Source organism: Aotus nancymaae, unplaced genomic scaffold (assembly GCF_030222135.1).
Source record: "Aotus nancymaae isolate 86718 unplaced genomic scaffold, 86718_ANA_hifiasm-v0.15.2.pri h1tg000019l, whole genome shotgun sequence".
In the NCBI taxonomy this organism is placed as follows: Eukaryota; Metazoa; Chordata; class Mammalia; order Primates; family Aotidae; genus Aotus; species Aotus nancymaae.
This window is the reverse complement of record NW_026988431.1, coordinates 59392228-59410500: the sequence shown is the minus strand read 5'-3', so window position 1 is coordinate 59410500 and position 18273 is coordinate 59392228. Positions and strand designations below refer to the sequence as shown.

Here is an 18273-nt window from a genome sequence, read left to right as displayed (position 1 = left end):
TGTACAAAAGGAAAAAAAAAGACAAAAGATGATGGATTTGATAGGAAACTCTGAAGAAGTGACTTTGGTCCTACTTTTCTTGCAAACTTTATGCTAAAACATGTGATGGTATTAAATACTGACAGTAAAATTGTCTACAAAAATGTAGTAAATTGTCTAAAAATAAAAGTGAATATAATAAAGTAAATGCTTTTACACACCAAATTTGTGCAAAGCAGTCAGTTCTCTATGAATATCTTTTTCTTCTTCCTCCTCATCTTCTTCATCTTTGTAGGTGGGAGGCAGAAAGGTAACAACATAATGAAGCTGTCGAGGTGGACTCTTGAATAGAAGGCCTGGAAATCTCACAACTTCTAATTCCTCTTCTTCCTCTAGCTCATCATCATCTAAAGCTAAGGCCATAGAGGAAAATGCAAGGTTTCAACTTGGTTAAAAGAAGGAAAAACTGTGCAAAGGTTGATAGAGAAATGAGAGATTTTGAACTAGGCAGCCAAGGCAGGGGGTGACAGAAAGGTAAAATGCTTTGAGATGGCCATTTCAAAAGTCTATTGTAAATGAAGGTGAGAAGCTGCCAGCACAAAGTTAAAACTGTAGCAGAGAGAACAAAAGAAAACAAGGAAAGATCTTAGTCTGTGACGAGAGAAAGGGGAAGGCAGGTTGAGTTAAGAAATATGTGGCCTCCATTGCTCCTGAAGAACAAGATGAGGACGGAAGTAGTTTAGAAAATACGTTAATAGAATAAAATTCTTCGGTGACTTACAGGTGGAAGTTTTTCTGTCATTTCCAATGCTGTAGCCTTCTTCACACTACATTCGTATGTTCCCACAGGATTAATGTAGTTGGTCACGACTATACTGACATCCAGACACTCATCCGCATCTAAGACAATTTAAACAATTTCTGCTTTTAGGCACTGAGAGATAAGATAGGCCTTCGAAAATAATAGGCATATTTGTGTCTCTCTTGTGACCTTTATTAATCAATAACAATGTACTGCCACATAGAAAGCAAGCATAGCCCTCAATTTTTTCTCAAGTACACTCTGCCAGTGATTTCTCTTTCACTCACTTTCAAGTTTACTGAACATCATCTACACAGACAAGGTATTTCTGAGACTTTGTTTGTGAGGTTTAGATGAAGAACTTAGAATAAATTCAATAGGCTCAGGCTGTGTACCCTCTGTAGAATGTTCATTCACTCTTGAATTATTCAACATATATGATAGAAAACTTATTCTGTGTATAAGTCAGTACAAGGTTTGTAGAGAATTTTAGAGATGAAAGAATTTTAGGCATTGATTGCATGTGAGTTACTGGTTTACGACCAAGTCTGGGTCCAGACTTTGGTCAATATCTTCACAATACTAAAAGTTCATATATGAGCTTCTAAGCTTTACCTCAGCTTGTTGATGGCTTTTCCATTTGCATGCCTGTATACAAGTATGTATGTTCATACCATACAATCATCTCTTGGCTCATTCTGCTTAAGAGCAGATGGTACATGAAATTTTAAAAATGTTTTTGGCTCTGTTAATTGGATGTAATGTGTAAGTGGCAATATACTCTACTGTGTTTAATATATATAGATATGATAGTTGTGTGTTCATTGCTGTTATCTTCATTGCAAGGCTGGGGGAGCTTGGCTATCTGTCATCTTTGACAGAATTCTGAGATTTGTTTCTTTAAGCAAAGAAAAACTAATTTCTCTGAGGCATTACAGTCTTATATAATTTGAGTATTACTGGAATAGATATCAATCTTCTAACCTTTGCTTTGATTTTAAGAAAAATACGGTTCAAAACAAAGATAATAATAATCACAAAATGAAAATCTTAATATTAAACATTTACGGTAAACTTTTAAAGTAAATTACAGTAATGACTATATGAGCTATTCTTAATTGTATAAACAAAGTCAACAAACTCTACTCACTAAATTCAAACTCTTCTATATTAAAAAGAAAATACACAAGCAAAAAAATCACCTGAAAGGCAAGTGAACTAATTTTAACAAGTAAGTTAGGAAATTGTAAATGACTCATTTTAAAACTTGCATTAGCTATATTAACAGCAGATAGGTAAGGGATTCTGGTACAGATTTGGACTGTGGCTTGTGAGCTGACAGTCCTTTTGCTCTCTAACTAAAAGAACTCATTGAAAATGCCTTTCAGTAACCAACTTTCTAATTCCAGTCAAGTTTGCCATGGGTGGTTTCTTTGGCAGTGTGCCTTCCAGAATCTCTCATTCACCTTTAATATATATTAAACTGTGCGAAAGGGATTATGGACCAATGAATATGATAATAATAATAGCTACTTTTAGTTGAGTAATTTTTCTATGTCGGCCACTGCACTAGGCACTTTACATTTATTACTTTTCTTAATTTCCCCACTAATCCTATTATTGTCGTCACTTTACTGATGAGGAGCTAAGGATCATAGCAGTTGAAGTCGCCCAAGTTTAAACGATAATGAATGGTAGAATCACATAGAAATACAAGTCTGTTTAGTGTGAAAGCCTTCCCTTGCCCACCCTGGCCCTCTGCCTCAGACATTTCTCTTCCTTTATTACCCCATCACGTCAATTATTTCATGTTAAATCTCAGGAATTTACCATCACATCCACAACCATCTGAACTGATCTGAAAGCCTTCCTGACAACTGCATTCGTAGCCTCCTAAATAGCTGATGCAGAGCTGGGCACAGCAGGTTTCTCCATTCTCACATTCATCAAGATCTGAAGGGAGAAACAGCACTGCTGTTAGTGCAGAGACAGGACTTTGATGATTCTATAGAAGCACTGATAAGCTTCACTTCTAAATTAAAGCTGTTTTACTGATCATTTTCTATTTAACAGGCCATGTAATACAAACAGTGAAGAAACCTTCACACAAAAATAAGGAGACCCACTTTTGGTTTATGTTTCTTCATGCTGCCTCTACGCCTGTTATTTATTTTAAAAGAATGTAAATAATCTCCAAATGCATGTATAAGCATAGGAAAACATAGCTCTGCTATTTTTCCAGTGTAAACAGTAATTGGACTGAATAAACAGAGAAGTTGAAGAACAAAAAAACAGCCTAAGAAAAAGGAGCCAAAAATTCCATTTAGTGAACGTTTGACAGCTGCAAAGAGTAGACAGTCTTAGACACCATAACATGTTTGTCCTTCTAGAACTTTAGATCAAAGAGCGTTCCCAAGCAAGTGTTCCCAACTGCCTGACTGGGAAGACAAGTGGTAACTACAGTTCTGAGAGAGGGCAGAAGACTTATTTTAAGAATTATGTTTTAAACTATAGAACATTTCAGAGCATTTGTTTGAATATTTAGATTATACTGTGACTGGGATGAGTGAGGTCTGGGGTTTTTCTTCCATCTGTGACATCGTTATCCTGAAGTGCCTTGTCAGAGGAGCAATTTTCTAAGGAAGGATCTTTAAGCCTCTTTTAGCACTATTATTTCAGAATTCTACAATCCTGAGTGCTTCCTATTAAGACATAACTGCGCTGGGGAAAATAGAAATGCACCAGAAGATGTCAAATTGTAAGTTTTCGGTCAAAGGATCACCTATTTAACCTGAGTTTTGAGGCGATCATTTCTAACATAATTGGTCCAGGAAGTAGCAACAGACAATTTGTCCCTGCTTTCCTTAGGCTGAACACCTGGGAATTATTTGGTCAGGGTTTTTTTTTTTTTTTTCCCCACTCTAGGCCTTGGTTCAATTCAAGACCCTCTATTTGTTGAGCTGTTAAAGTGGGTGGCCAGTCAGTGCTGAGTTTACAAAATCCTATTATTCCATAACTACATAAGCAGCCACAGATAAAAAAGGTCAGTGTCTCAATTAACCCTGGAAAGGGTATCAACTCAACAAAATGAAGATGAGAAAGAAAGGAAAGAAAATGCCATCAGTCAATCAAGGTGAAGGGTCACCATAAAATATCTAAATGAAGGTCATTTAGACATAAAACATTCTTTTTCCCAAAAAGTGTCAAAAGCAGAGCTACTCACAAAATTCTAAATGATATTATTTTTTTCTAGTATTAAATCTTCTTTTTATTAATCCTTTTGATTAAATAGTATGATTTATAAAATAAAACACTTTTAAAAAATTAATTTTCAAGGCTGGGCACAGAGGCTCATACATATAATCCCACAACCTTGGGAGACTGAGGAGAGAATCACTTGAGCCCAAAAGTTTGAGGTTGCAGTGAGCCATGATTGCACCACCTGCACTCCAGCCTGGGTGACAGGGTGAGACCCTGTCTCAAATAAATAAATAAATAAATACTTATTTCTAAAGACCATTTATGCACTGGTAAAAAGGCAATTATTCATTTGAAATGTACACATACATATTTTACTTATTTGAGAACAGATTAATGTCACAGATGCTTTATAAAAAGCAGTCATGTATACAGGAAATCAAGAAATTTTCTTTTTATTTTATATTAGTATCAACTTTGAAAAAATATATATGAGAATGTACAAAAAATCTGAAAACAAAGTCAGCCAGTCAGCACACAGTTAATTAGAACTATCCAAAGGCAAAAACTTATTAGGGCTTAAACCTGAGATGTGTTAACACAATTTGAAAGACAGGCATATAAAATACAAATGTCTGACAAGCAATAAAGTCACTAAATTTAACAATTAGCCAGTTATTAGAAAATATTTATTATTTCTAATCTTATTCAGTAACTATACATGGGGAAGAGAGACAGAAGATCAAGTTTTTCACTTTTGATCCATTTCTAAAATCAAAGCTGAAATGTTTCATTGTTTTGCCTGCAATTGGTCCTCTACTTTTCTTTAGGGCTAAAGTTTTATGTATGGATTAATTTTGGTACAATGGTAAAATGTTTGGTATAGTGGACAATTTAGGAAAAGTATGATCATCAGAGAGGAGGATAATTAAAAGGGAAAAGTAAGCATAACAAAAGAAAAGGAAATATTAAATAATATTGAGGAAATATTAAGCATAACAAAAGAAAACAAACAAATAGGGTATCATTCCTGAATGATGACAAACCACTGCTTTCAAAACTTGAAAGTATTTTCAGAATCAGGAAACATAGTAATGTAGTTTAATACTTGTTATTTCTATTTATAGTCGCAAGCAAACATCTAACAAAATAAAATTTGAAATATTTAGAAAACAGGTGATGTAACAGTTGAGTGGCAAGACATTTTAATAAAGACTTGTGATGTAGGAAGAATGGGGTTTCAGATGAGTTCCAAATGAGAATGCTATACATGAGACAAGCTAGAATAGCCCCAGAGGAACGTTAATAGAAGAAGAATCCAAAATGGATCACAAAGTGATAGACTGAGGGACTTATTTTCCAACTGTGTGTGATGCAGTGTTGTTCCTTGCTATTTGAGAACAGGGAATCCTGAGACCTGTATGTTTGAAGGCTCTGGTGGTATCTGAGAAGGCTTTTTAAAAATCTGAAAAGTTTTTTAAAAGCCTAAAGAATAATGTTACAGATGACATGAAACATGTATTTATTTATTTGTTTATTTTTGAGCCAGGATCTTGCCCTGTTACCCAGGCTGGAGTGCAGTAGTGCAATCACAGCTCACTGCAACGTCAATATCCTGGGCTTGAGTGATCCTCTCAATTCAGCCTCCCAAGTAGCTGGGAGTGCACCACCATGCCTGGTTAACTTTTAAATTTTTGGTAGAGATGGAGTCTCCCCACGTTGCTCCAGGCTGCCAAACTCTTGGACCAAGCAAACCTCCCACCTCAGCCTCCAAAAGTGCTAGATTACAGGCATGAGACTCAGCGCTTGGCTTTGGTTTTCTTTTCATTGCTGGAAAAATGAAATTGACTTGAGCCATAAACAATATAACATTGTCATATTGACAGCTGAAATTTCACAAATAGGCAAGTTTTTACATTTTAACCCCGGCAGATGCTATTGTTTTCTAGCTATAAATAAGAACTTTACTGAGTTGTAGTTTTCAAAGAATAAAGAAAACACTAAATTTAGGTTGCAAAGCAAAGGTTGGGCAAAATTTCAGTTTCTCTTATCCAATACTCAAAAGAGGAATAAACACGGAGACTATAAGGAAGAAAGGAAAAGACGGAGGGAAAAAAGAAGCAAGCAAAGGAAGAAAGGCCTTAATTCTTTCTATGGATACAAATCTTATCATGGTAGGAAACAAAGTAAGCATGTTTTTCATTAAATAATAAGATGTGAGGAAAGCAATCGGCTTCAATGTGTTAACCACTGTAGACTCTGAGAACAGTATTGAAAGCAATGTCGGATCAAGAAATACAATGACATTGTTTTGAACTTATAAAACCAGAATACTGCAGAATCTCCTGAGTTTCATTCTGCTTTATCATCCTGCCGAAGTAAAATGTCCTAAATACTTAAACCCTTGATTTTTTTTCTTAGACTTCAAGTTGTCTCTATCTAACCATATTGAATAGCATGAAATGGTCAAAGTATTTTTTATTGTCATTTTTAAGAGAGGAAATATTAAGCATAACAAAAGCAAGCAAGCAAATAAGGTGTCATAATTCCGGAATGATGACAAGTCACTGCTTTAGGGACCTGGAAGTGTTCTCAGAACCAGGGCACGTAGTACTGTAGTTTGATACTTGCTATTCCTATTTATAGTCCATATTCCTTTTTCTCAGAAATGTCTCATTATGAAACAAGGTTAAGGTGGAATTTTATTTTCTTCATTTTCTCAAATGATATAAATTCTAATAATACGTTGAGAAAGTTAGCATTTAAAAATGAATTTGAGTTGGAAAGTCCAAAGAATGAATTTTTTTAAGTTGTCTTTTAGAATATAGCTACCTGCCATCCAAAGTTGAACATACACCCCAAACATTGCCAAGTTGAAAACCAATGCAAATAATTTAGTTTCTGCTTGAAGTAGAGAACATTGGGGTATGTGATAGCATTTGCTGTTGAAATTACAAATTATGTTAAATAGTTGGCTAGATCATGGAATATTCTCCTGAAATAAATCTATTAAGGGGATGTATTTCATGAAAGTGTTTTAAATCTCCTTTAACTTCAAGGTAAATATCTAAATGTAGTGGTATCTTCTGCCAGGTACTCCTTCCTTTACATTTATTCAGTAGCCAAGGACACTCTTCCTCTTCAATTTATTTATCCTCACAGTTTGAGAGATATGGTTCATGTTACAGCAGTAAGTACTACAGATTAAAAAGCTAGATTAATCCAGGGCAACTTCTGAATGAAGATGGAATTTACCAAACATTACCTATGCATGTTTTCTCATCTCAATCAAGCTGGTATCCATGGTTACAGGAACAACAGAGAGAACCAATTGTGTGTTCACAGTGATGGGAACAGCCACCATTGTTCTTTTCACAGCTATTGACAATTTCCAACTCAATCCAAAATGAGCAAATCCAATTTCCAAAATGAGCAAAAGAGGATTATTAGCATAACAATAGAGAAACCTGAATATATGTCAATGATGGACAAATTCTCTCTATTGAGAGGATGACAAACTTTATTAGAAATCCTTCAACACTCTATACATATAAAAGTAAAAGTCTATTAAGCATTGTAAATGCCTATACCATATTAAATACTAATAAACATATAAATAATATTGAGTAAGTGATACAGAAAGGTAATGATGAATCCACCACTGGTTATTAAACACTTACCTTAAAGGAAACATGTTTTGGGAATTCTCGGTATTTTCAGGATATAATAGATACAATATATATACACACATATATATATATTAAATCAATGATCAAAAATCAAATAGGTTGTTTGCCAGCTGACATTTCTGTTCTTGAGGTAACAGAATGTTACTATTTGTCCTTCTTAGGGGCTATGAGCACATGAAAATACTGTTAAAAATATTCTTGGATCAAAAGTGTAAATGCAAACCCAATGATTTAGTTGATCATATGTAACTAGGGTCCTATTGATGCGTAATCAGCTTTGATTTACATGAGAATCACTTATTACATAAACAAATTATTACTGTGAAAATAAATTTGGCTGGTTCATGCTACTAATTTCAGGCATATTGGTGGGCATGAGCCTCAGCAGATGAATGCCAATTGTCCTGAGCACACGAGCGTTATAGCCTCTCATTTTCTAAGTCACAAAATGAGAATTACAAAAATGTTTAGAATCCGTGTTAAAATACGAAATTTAGATACTCTGCTATTTTTACCACTGAAGGTCTATGGGTCTTTATGTTATTTGAACACACCTCTTACTAAGTGCCTATAGTGATTTATTTCCTCTGAGTCTTAACTCATGAATCATTTAGAAGAAAAAAGCTGGGGGAAAAAAAAGACAAGAGTATTTGGGATTGTGACACTCCTTGAAAGCATCTATCACCATATAGTGGATGCCTAGATATCCGCTACAGTTCCAGAAATCATCCCATCTAATCCCTGGCATCCAGGCCAGGGCATGCAGGCCCCTCAGATGCTCCCAAGCACCCAGAGCACATCCCTGTCATTGTGCCCATCCCATTGGGCCACCATCATCTTGTACTGCCCAGCTTGTAACAGATGTTTAAAATAGGTTTTGAATGATTGAATAAACAAAAGAAAGATTATGCTAATCAATTTATTGTTAAAAATAAGAATCACTTTGGGTTTAGAAACAGTTAGTTTAGGACTAAGCAAAATTAGAAAGCTAAAGGGAAGATTAGTGAAGGAAATTGATATTTTTCATGAAATATTAACATATACTCTTCAGGGAAACCTATTTCAAATGATGTCTCTGGTTGTAGTGATAGAGACACACAGATCTTTCTGACACAAAATTGAAGTTTTTTTCTTACATATGCTTGCTATTGCCAAATACGGTTCATAAATACTTTTAAAAAAAAGAGGCATTTTAAAGTATGAACCATATTTGGTATCTTAGAGTCTATCAAAGTAATCTCCGTCATTTCTTAGAAAAGTAAGGTCAGTTGATATGAAATCACTTCAATAACATTTATGGCACTGTTGGTTGTAAAAGCCAGGTCTACCAGCCATTTTTTCCCCCTGCTATATGATGTTTACTCTCTCAGATAGCTTTCATATTAAAGTTCAGATACACATTCATTTTTAAATTTATTTTTAAAAAATATTATTACAACTAAATGAAGTTAATGTAAGTACATTTATTTGAATGTCTAAATTATGCAAGGTATCATATGTACTTATTAATCTAAATAATATAAGTATTAAATGATTTTTTCTTAGGATCAGAAAATTGAGGTTCAGAAAGGATAAAAGACTTGCCTAAGATAGCAGAGCTAGTAACAATCAAAGCTTTCTAATTCAGAGATGTTTTCCTATATAATATCATTCGTAAAGAGAAAATAGCTAAGCGTGGTGGCTCACACCTCTAATCCCAGCACTTTGGGAGGCCAAGGTGTGCAGATCACTTGAGCCCAGGAGTATGAGACAAGCTTGGGTAATATAGTGAAATCCTGCCTCTACAAAAAAATACAAAAAATTAGCTGGGCTTGGTGGCACATTCCCATGGTGCCAGATACTCAGAAGGCTGAGAGGTGGGAGGATTGCTTGAGCTGGGGAGGTCATGAGCTGTGATCTTGCCATTGCACTCTAGCCTGGGTGACAGAATGAAACCCTGTCAGAAAAGAAAAAAAAGAAAAGAAAAGAGAGAGAAAATAATTTGAGAAACAGTGTAATCTATTTCACTGAAATGTAATTTTTTTAAGAGAAGTAGTGTCATAGCAGAAAGAACATTTAAAGTCGGAAGACCTGACACTTTAGAGCTGTGTAATCTTCAGTTATTTCAAATCTCTGATCCTCAGTTTTTTTCCCATTGTTAACAAAGGGACTGGGTTGTACTAAGGCTTGGAAACTAGTGGCCTGCAGTTGTAAGGAATTTGATAATCAAGGTATTATAAAAGCGGAGAAAATTTTAATAAAATTCTGAATTGCCACCATTTCATCAAAAATTAAAGGTCTCCTATTTTTTTAAAGCTAATAACCCACGTTACATTCATTCTGAAAGGTAGCTTGGCAGTCTTATAAACTTAAATATACATTTATCATATGACCTTGTGATTCCAGCCCTAGGTATTTACTGAAGAGAAAAATGATTTTTTAAACTATGTTCATATAAAAACCTGTACAAATGTTTATAGAAGCTCTCTTTATAATTGCCAAAACCTGGAAACAACTCAAATGGCCTTAAATGGGTGAATAATAAACCAACAATACTATATCCAAACGGTAGAATACTTCTCATATTCTTTACCTTTGCTCTTCACATGAGCAACGACTTGGCTGAATCTTAACGGCATTATGTTGAATAAAAGGTTACACACAGTTTGATTTCATTTATATGACATTCCTGAGAAAACAATATTCCAGTGAGGGAGAACAGATCAGGTAGATGTCAAAGGCTAGAGATGAGGAATAAGTGGCAAGCCGAGGGCAGCACAAGGGAGTTTCTGGGGTTGATAAACCTGTTCTTAATCCTGATTGCAATGGTGGTTACAGAAATCTACATGTGTAAAAACTGATATGATTATGTATTGAAAATGTTAATTTTACTAAGTAAAAAATAAATTAAGAGGAAAGAGAACCCTCCCTGGTTTCCACATTTTCTCGTTACTGCCACATTGCCTAATTCTTAGCAGCACTCGATACCATTGACCACGTACTTCTCCCAACTTCTAGAATTCTGTTCTCCAGAAAATCACATTATCCAACTTTCCTTAAACCTTACTGGACACTCTTTTTCAGTCTTTCCTGTCTCTGTGTCACATTCTGGTTACTAAATGTTGACGTCTCCAGACACCCTCCCTTTGTAGGGGACCCCATTCTTGCTCATGGCTTAAATACTAGCATTTCCAAGTTGATGAGTTGCTCACTCAAACTCTGACCACCATAAACTTCCAGACTTTTCTATTTACTTAGAAAATAGATAGAAACTACCTACATGTTATTTCTACTTGGCTCCTCAAACTTCACACAGCAGAAATAGAACTCATGATTTCTAAATGTACCCTGTATTTCACCTCAAAACCAGTTCTTCTACTGGACTCCACATTTTAGTAAAAGGCATTCTGATTTACCTGTTTTCTAATACCCCAAACCAAGAATTATTCTTCATTTTTCTTTTCCTCACATCCACATTAGCAATTCATCTCAGCTCTCTCTGCAAAATAAATTTCAAATCTCAAATCTACTGCTACTAGCTTAATTGAAGCCACCACCACAGCTCACCGGAATGACTCTAATCTTGCTTTTACAGACACTCCCTACTGTCCATTCCCTACAGAATAGCCACAGTAGTTTTTAAACAATGAAAATCATATGCATTCAAAACCATTAAATCCTTTCTCATTACCTTTAGAATAAGAATCCAAACCCCTTGTGATGGCCAATATGTCTTGTACAATCTGATTCTTCCCTTTCCCTGCCTACTGCTCTCACTGACTATCTCTATGCCTTGTTCATTCTTTTCCAATCCACATTGGTTTTCTGTTTCCTAAAATATCAAACTCAGTCCTATCTTGGGGTCTTAGTTATTACTGCTCCTTTTTCTTAGATCTTCTCATTCTATATTAACACTATTATCTTAGAGATGATAGTACACATTTCTTTGGTTAATTTCCTATTTGCCATCTTCTCTGTAGGAACTTAAGTTCCATAAAGGCAGGAGCTTTGCCTGACTCATTCATCATTATATCTATAGTGTTAGAAACAGCACCTGGCACATGGTAGGTATTTAGTGAGCATTTGTTGAATAAATCAGTGCATCTAGTACACTGGCATCACGCTCCCTCTAGGTGATAGTTAGCTGAAGGCAAACAATAGCTGTCCTCTTTAGCCCAAAACTCCCTCTCCAGTTCAAAAAAGTCCCTACGGCTTCCTATCTTTTATGCTTGGTCTGCCTTACACATTTATGTTTATTGCCTGTCTTGTGTTGGTGTTTGTTAGAGTTTTTGTCCCTGGATTAGATATTTAAAATAATGGAAACTATAATAAATCTGTAATATTAATTGATTTTTTAGAGGACAAGAGAGGTAAAAGTATCTATTTGACCAACTTTACATAGGCTTCTCTTATTCTTGTGATTTTCCAGTGATATGGCATCAATACAGCTTTTAGACTGCTGGTGGTAATTTGATTTAAATATAAATGATACCATGGTAACTTCATTAAAGATATATGGGACTAAAAAAAGTGCAGATTCAGATCGATAACCCCCTGCTAGATGCAAGCTGAGATTCTGATTCCTTGATTCAGATGATAAAAAAAGTTTTTATTGTTGTACTTTAAAAATCATACTTAAAACATTCTCATAAGTAGCAAATATATTTTTTGCATAAGATGTGCATTAAATATGTGTGAAATATGTTAAACTATATTATATATTGCTTAGTAATTTGGAGGAAGTGTGCTGTATGTATAATTTTCCAATTTCTAATTATAAGACAATGATAGCTAACTCATAGTACACTGTGAGGATTCAACGGTTATACTGCAAAGTGTTTTGAGACCTGCTGAGAAGAAATTACGTAAATATAAAACACTGTCCTCTGAAAAAAAAAGTATCATTCCAAAATGTACTTTAGATGATGGGCACACAATTCATTGTTAAATATCACCATTCTCTAAACAGACTTATTCCATTTACAGGTTTTGAAACAACTCAAAAGACAAGTTTTCACTAGGAAGGATTTGTATGTCAGTAATTATTGAGGTCTAGTGAGGACTGCAGAAAGAGCTTAGCTAAATATTCACGGAAGGGAAATAAATGTAAAAATGAACTTCCACCAAATGTATTCAACTCTAGAGCAAATTTCTTTCCCAAGCAAATTCTACAAAAAGCCTGTATGTACATCGTAACTTGTTATCAATAATGACCCTACTTTCACGATAACTGAGGAAGCACCAGTCAGATTGTAAGAGATTTAATTTCATACATTTGTAAAATATACTCATCCCCTAAACCTCTGGTCACATTAAAAAGCCAAAAGATTTAAGCCAAAGAAAAATCCATCCATACTTTACTTGGCCTGAAAGGATTCCTTAGGGCATTAAGACTGACTTCAGAAGAAGTTGTATCTTAATTAGTAGTTAAATTTCTCCCCCATCCTATTTAGTTTGCTCTTTAAAAGGCATACCACTGTAGCAAATATGCATTCTTTAAGCAATAAAAATAGACCTACATCTTAAGGAGTGTAGATACACAGAATTTTATGTTGGAGAGAAGAATGAAGAATTTAATGACTCTAATAATATCCCTTCATGAAAGAGCTCAGGTAAGAAAGCTAAAATATTTATTTTATTTATCACCATCTTTATTTGTTCCTTCATTAAAACTGAATACGGAGACATAACATATATAAACACATGATGAAGGTGAAAGGATATTATATCTGAAGAAGGAAGACTCTAGTTCAAATCCTAGTTCAGTCATTTATTAATCTTCCTCTCATTGAGTTCTTGACTTTGGCACCAATAGATGATTGATGAATATGTGAAGAACTGACAAGAGGCTCTTTGGGACTGAGACTCAAAATAATCATTTCTGCTTTGGCTCTACCAAGTGGGAAATGCCTACCAGTCATGCAGGTGGAGATGCGGAATAGTTAGTTTGATATATTCACATGCAGTTAAAAGGAGAGGAGTTGTATACATTTTACATTGAGAGAAGAGCCAGAGATAGAAAGAAATACGAGAAAAGTATAGTATTCAAGAATGAGGGTAGTCAAGTGTTGAAATCTACTGAGAGGTCAATTAAGATAAAATCAAAGAAGCTACCATCCAATCTGGTAGCACAGAGGTCATAGATGACAAGTGGCAGACTAGAGATGAAAACTTGATTAGTGTGGGCTGATGAGAGAATGCAAGATGAGAAAGAGGAGACATTGGCTATAGTCAGACATTAGCTTTTGTGAAATATGGACTCATGTGAAAGCACTTTAAAGACAGAGATACTTGGCCACATTGTTATGCTGATGAAATGATGCAGAAGAAAGAACCGATAATTCATAAAAGAGGGAGATAATTGGAAAAGCAACGATCTTCAGATGTGAAGAGAGAATGGAGCCCAAAGCTCCATGGAGAAGATGACCTTTGACAGTAATAGGGCTACCTGCTTCATATTAATAGGACTGAAGCCTTTCCATGTGATTTTATAGGAGACTTTGGTTTAATTGTTACCTTGGATGATAGTTTGCCTTTATTATTTGATGACATAAGAGACGAGATGAGGACAAAGGTCAAAAAAGGGTGATATAAAGCTTTGGAAGGGAAAGAGATGTTAAACACTTATTTTGATGAGGGCAAAAGTTGATATATTCTTACAGTATATGTTTGTCCAGCTATGCCACTTAATAATTTAAGATTTATGGTCTTGAATTTAAAGCAAAACCAGTTAGCATGGTTATGGTTTCAATATAGTAAAATTTACCTAGTAAGGTACAGTTGTGAACTGCAGAAAGAAGGGAAGAAGTCACTGAGAGAAAGACAGAGTCTAAAGAAGAAGATGAAGAAGAAAAATGAATTATTGAAGGACCAAGACCTCTGTCTCTTCATATACCAAGAGACAGAGATGGAGAAATCAGCCATAAAAATAAGAAAAAAAATCTGTCATTTAAAGAAGGACAGAAGTAGAGATGGGTGAGGATGGGAAATGTCGAGGTAGAAAACACTGAACTTGAGGAAATTTGTATGAGATAGATTAAGGCTTAGTGAAGTAGAAAGCGTGTTCATCTACGGATTAAGTAGTGGACCAGTGGGGGTGATGTGTGAGAACATAGCTGTAATAGCAACTATAGCTAACAGCTCAGCATATTAACATTTTAATATGTTCCTAAAAAGGGATATATTTAGTTGTATAACTGAGCCTAGGGAGGAAGATGCTAAGGTTAGAGGATACGGATCATAAATTTTTTGAAGAGAAAGGATAGGGAAATGAATCAGTGTAAGAGAAAGACAAAGCAGGAAGGAGCTGCTCAAGAGGCATTATGAAGGGCAGTGAGGGAGGGAGGGGAGAGCCAATGTGGAAGATTGTCATTAGAACATCCAATGCTCGAGGCATGGTACTGCAGCTCAGAGCTGCTTCTTGCACTGATGGTTCCTTCACTCCTGCTCATTCCTTTTTCTTGAGTTTTACATGGGAGTTATTAGTGTTTGATAAATATTGCATGACAGAAGTGATAAAGGAAGGTGGCATCTTCACAAAGATCAATGAACCCAACAGAGCCCCAAATCAGAAGATCCTTGCTAATGACACTACAGACGATGATGCAAACCATTTTCCATTGACTCTGGGCCTCTGTTTACTCATCTATAAAATAAAGGGGTTGGACTTCTAAGCCTCCATCCACATCCTTCTCAGGAGCCCCAGCTTTAGCAAGACACACAATGTAATTATTTTGTTTATTACTCATGTTTAATACCTGTAAAATGCCACACATTCCCTGGGCTGTGACTATTGCCACTTCTGTAAAACTGTTTTCTATCAGCTCCTAGCTTAAAGCCAGTGTGGCAGGCACAAGTGAAAGATCTCAGAGTTTACACAGCAGTGGCCACAGCGAGCAAGACCTTCAGCACACTCATTTATATCTGCAGGAAGACAGATACAACAGCTCTAAGGAGCTGTAATGGTGACTTATTTACAAACTACAATAATGGCCTAATGCACTTCCTCCCACTTGACCTCCCCAACATCCACTCCATAGTCTTTATATAAGGAAGCATTTGTAGATAGGCTGACTGCTTATGACATTACTGCTAGTGTTGATCTTATGCTCTAAAACACTTCTATTAGAACCTACTAGTATCTGTTAATTAGAAAAAGAGAAAATGAAACAAAAATAGGCCTAATCTACTCCTTAATAATACAGGGAAGAAGCATTGTAATTTGTCTTCAGGACTATCTCCCTGACTTACATTAGCATGTGTGGCCATGGGCAAGGCAGATTCGGGGCCTTCGTGTTTAGCAAGCCACTAAATTGCTTCATGGTTTGTGTTATACATATGACGTCACAAGGCAATGCCACTTAAACACTGATATCTTTTCTCTCTCCTGATATCAACAGTCAATTCTATTCAGTATAACTTCAGTTGTGTGGCTCAGGTAATCTCTTCTTTTTCCCTTTAAAGGGATAATTCTCACCATTTTTTAAAAACTAATTTTTCTTCTATATTGTCCTGCCTATCATCCCCACCAGGGTGTTTAAGAGAAACACTCATTCTTCTAACATATTTGTAATAGAATAGGGAAGCAGTAATTCTCAGGATACATTTTCTATAAATAATGTATCAGATGTGAAAATAGAAGTTTGAAAGGCAGTAGACAGATAAACATACATATCTATATCTATATATGCAAACATTTATCAATTTTCCTCAAATATTTGTTTAAAATGATCCTGTTCTGTGCCAGGCGCTGAGCTACATAGGTGCTGTGGAAACGGAGGACCAAAGCAGAAATGTTCTCTGTTAGAAAAGTGTGTTTAAAACATCCACAGAAAATATCATCTTAATTTTGACATAAAGAAAAAAATGAAAACACTAATTAGCATTCCTAATTATTTTCCAAAGTTTTTATCAGTCCGAGAAGTCAGGAAACATTTTGGTACTTTTGTAATTGCTCCAAATAAATGGTTTCTCGTTTCATGAAAATATCATCATAAAAATGAAGGATTCTGTAATTTCTCAAAAGTTATTAAAACAAAGACTGTCCCAGAGAAATGACTTAATTTATCAGTTCTGGTGATGGAAGAATTTATCACTTTCATCTTTGAATTAAAGTATGTCTGTTTTGCTATTTCTAGAAAAGAGAAATGTGTAATTTCATATTTATAGAGTTTCCTTCTTTTTTGTTTTAATTATTCCTAACTTCTGAAAACACTCATTTGCATATGCTTGCTTTTCAAAGGTTATCCTCACTTTCTGTAGCCTATAATAAAAAACTTCCTGGGTGGCTATAGAAGATTTTGAAAATATTAATTCTGGAATTCACTCCAGAATGAGAAACAAAAAACAAAAAGTATTAGGTTTGGAACAAAGCTTTGCCATTTTTTAAAATGTTACTAAGAATTTCACTGAAGTTTTATGGTATAAAAATAGCTTTCAAAATGATCAAATAAGAATTTAAATGTTCCTATTTAAGAATAAATGAAAACATCTTTTCTCCTAGCTGTTTTGACTATTCAGAACTGAATTACCACAAAATTTCAAACAATTACACAATTAAGCCATCAGCTTCAGTTTCCTACCTTTGCAAGTGTTTTTGTCTTCAGACAGCTGGCACCCTGTGTGGCAGGCACACCTGGCCATGCCATTCTCACTCTGACTTATGCGAGCACATCCATTTCCACCTGTGCAGGGGTCGTCTCTGAAAGCAATTAAGCAGCGATAGTGTATAATTCATTGAGTTCAGAAAGAGGTACAGAGTGAAAGGATGGACTAAGAAAGGTAAAGAGAGCACTGGGCCCAATGTGTTTCTCACATAAAGATAGTAAGGACTCCAGAAAGTTCCTTCCCATTTTCATGTGAAACTCATTTAAAGAAAGCCTTTTAAAAATGTTTGCATAGTAGTTATTTTTATCTTTGTTATTTATTTTTACATAACTGTTTTACGAACTTTGGGGGTACATGTGATATTTTGAAAACTGTATACAATGAATAATGATCAAATCAGGGCAATTTGGGTATCTCTTACCTCAAACATTTATGTTTTCTTTGATTTGGGAATATTAAAGTTTTTCTCTTCCTGCTATTTTTAAATATACAATAAATTATTGTTAATTATGATTTTCCTACTGTATTCTTGTACACTAGAACATATTCCTTCTATCTAACAATGACTTTGTACTCCATAACCAAATTCTCTTCATCTCCCCACCCCTCTTCCCTTCCCAGTCTACCCTCTACCTCCATGAGACCCCTTTTATCACTCCCACATAAGAATGAGAATATGTGATATCTGTTGTTGTGAGCCTGGCTTATTTCACTTAACATAATGCCTCCAGTTCCACGCATCCTGATGCAAATGATAGGGTGGAAAGTTATCTCATGCTTGTGAGTTGAGAGACTTAATATTGTTAAAATCTCTATACAAGCCAAAGCTGGAATCCAATGGCATTCTTTGCAGAAATAGAACAAATAATCATAAAATACGTATGGTACCACAAATGACCCTCAATAGCTAAACTAATCCTAAGCAAAAAGAAAGCTGGAGCATCACACTCTCTGATTTCAAATTATACTACACAGTATGACAACCCAAACAGCATGGTATTGGCATAAAAACAGACGCCT

The 18273-nt window shown here is 35.2% G+C and overlaps 1 protein-coding gene across 1 annotated transcript in view; it reads right to left on the bottom strand.

The window, feature by feature from the left end:
• Nucleotides 1-305: 305 nt before the first annotated feature.
• Nucleotides 306-18273, bottom strand: part of LOC105729971 (growth arrest-specific protein 6-like) — a 643000-nt gene continuing 625032 nt past the window's right edge. The window contains exons 14-16 of the mRNA XM_064378894.1: nucleotides 2612-2734; nucleotides 761-879; nucleotides 306-392 (exon numbers count right to left, since the gene is read on the bottom strand). Of these exons, the coding sequence (XP_064234964.1) occupies nucleotides 387-392; nucleotides 761-879; nucleotides 2612-2734 (248 nt within the window). The 3' untranslated portion in view covers nucleotides 306-386. The remainder of the gene's footprint in view (nucleotides 393-760; nucleotides 880-2611; nucleotides 2735-18273) is intronic.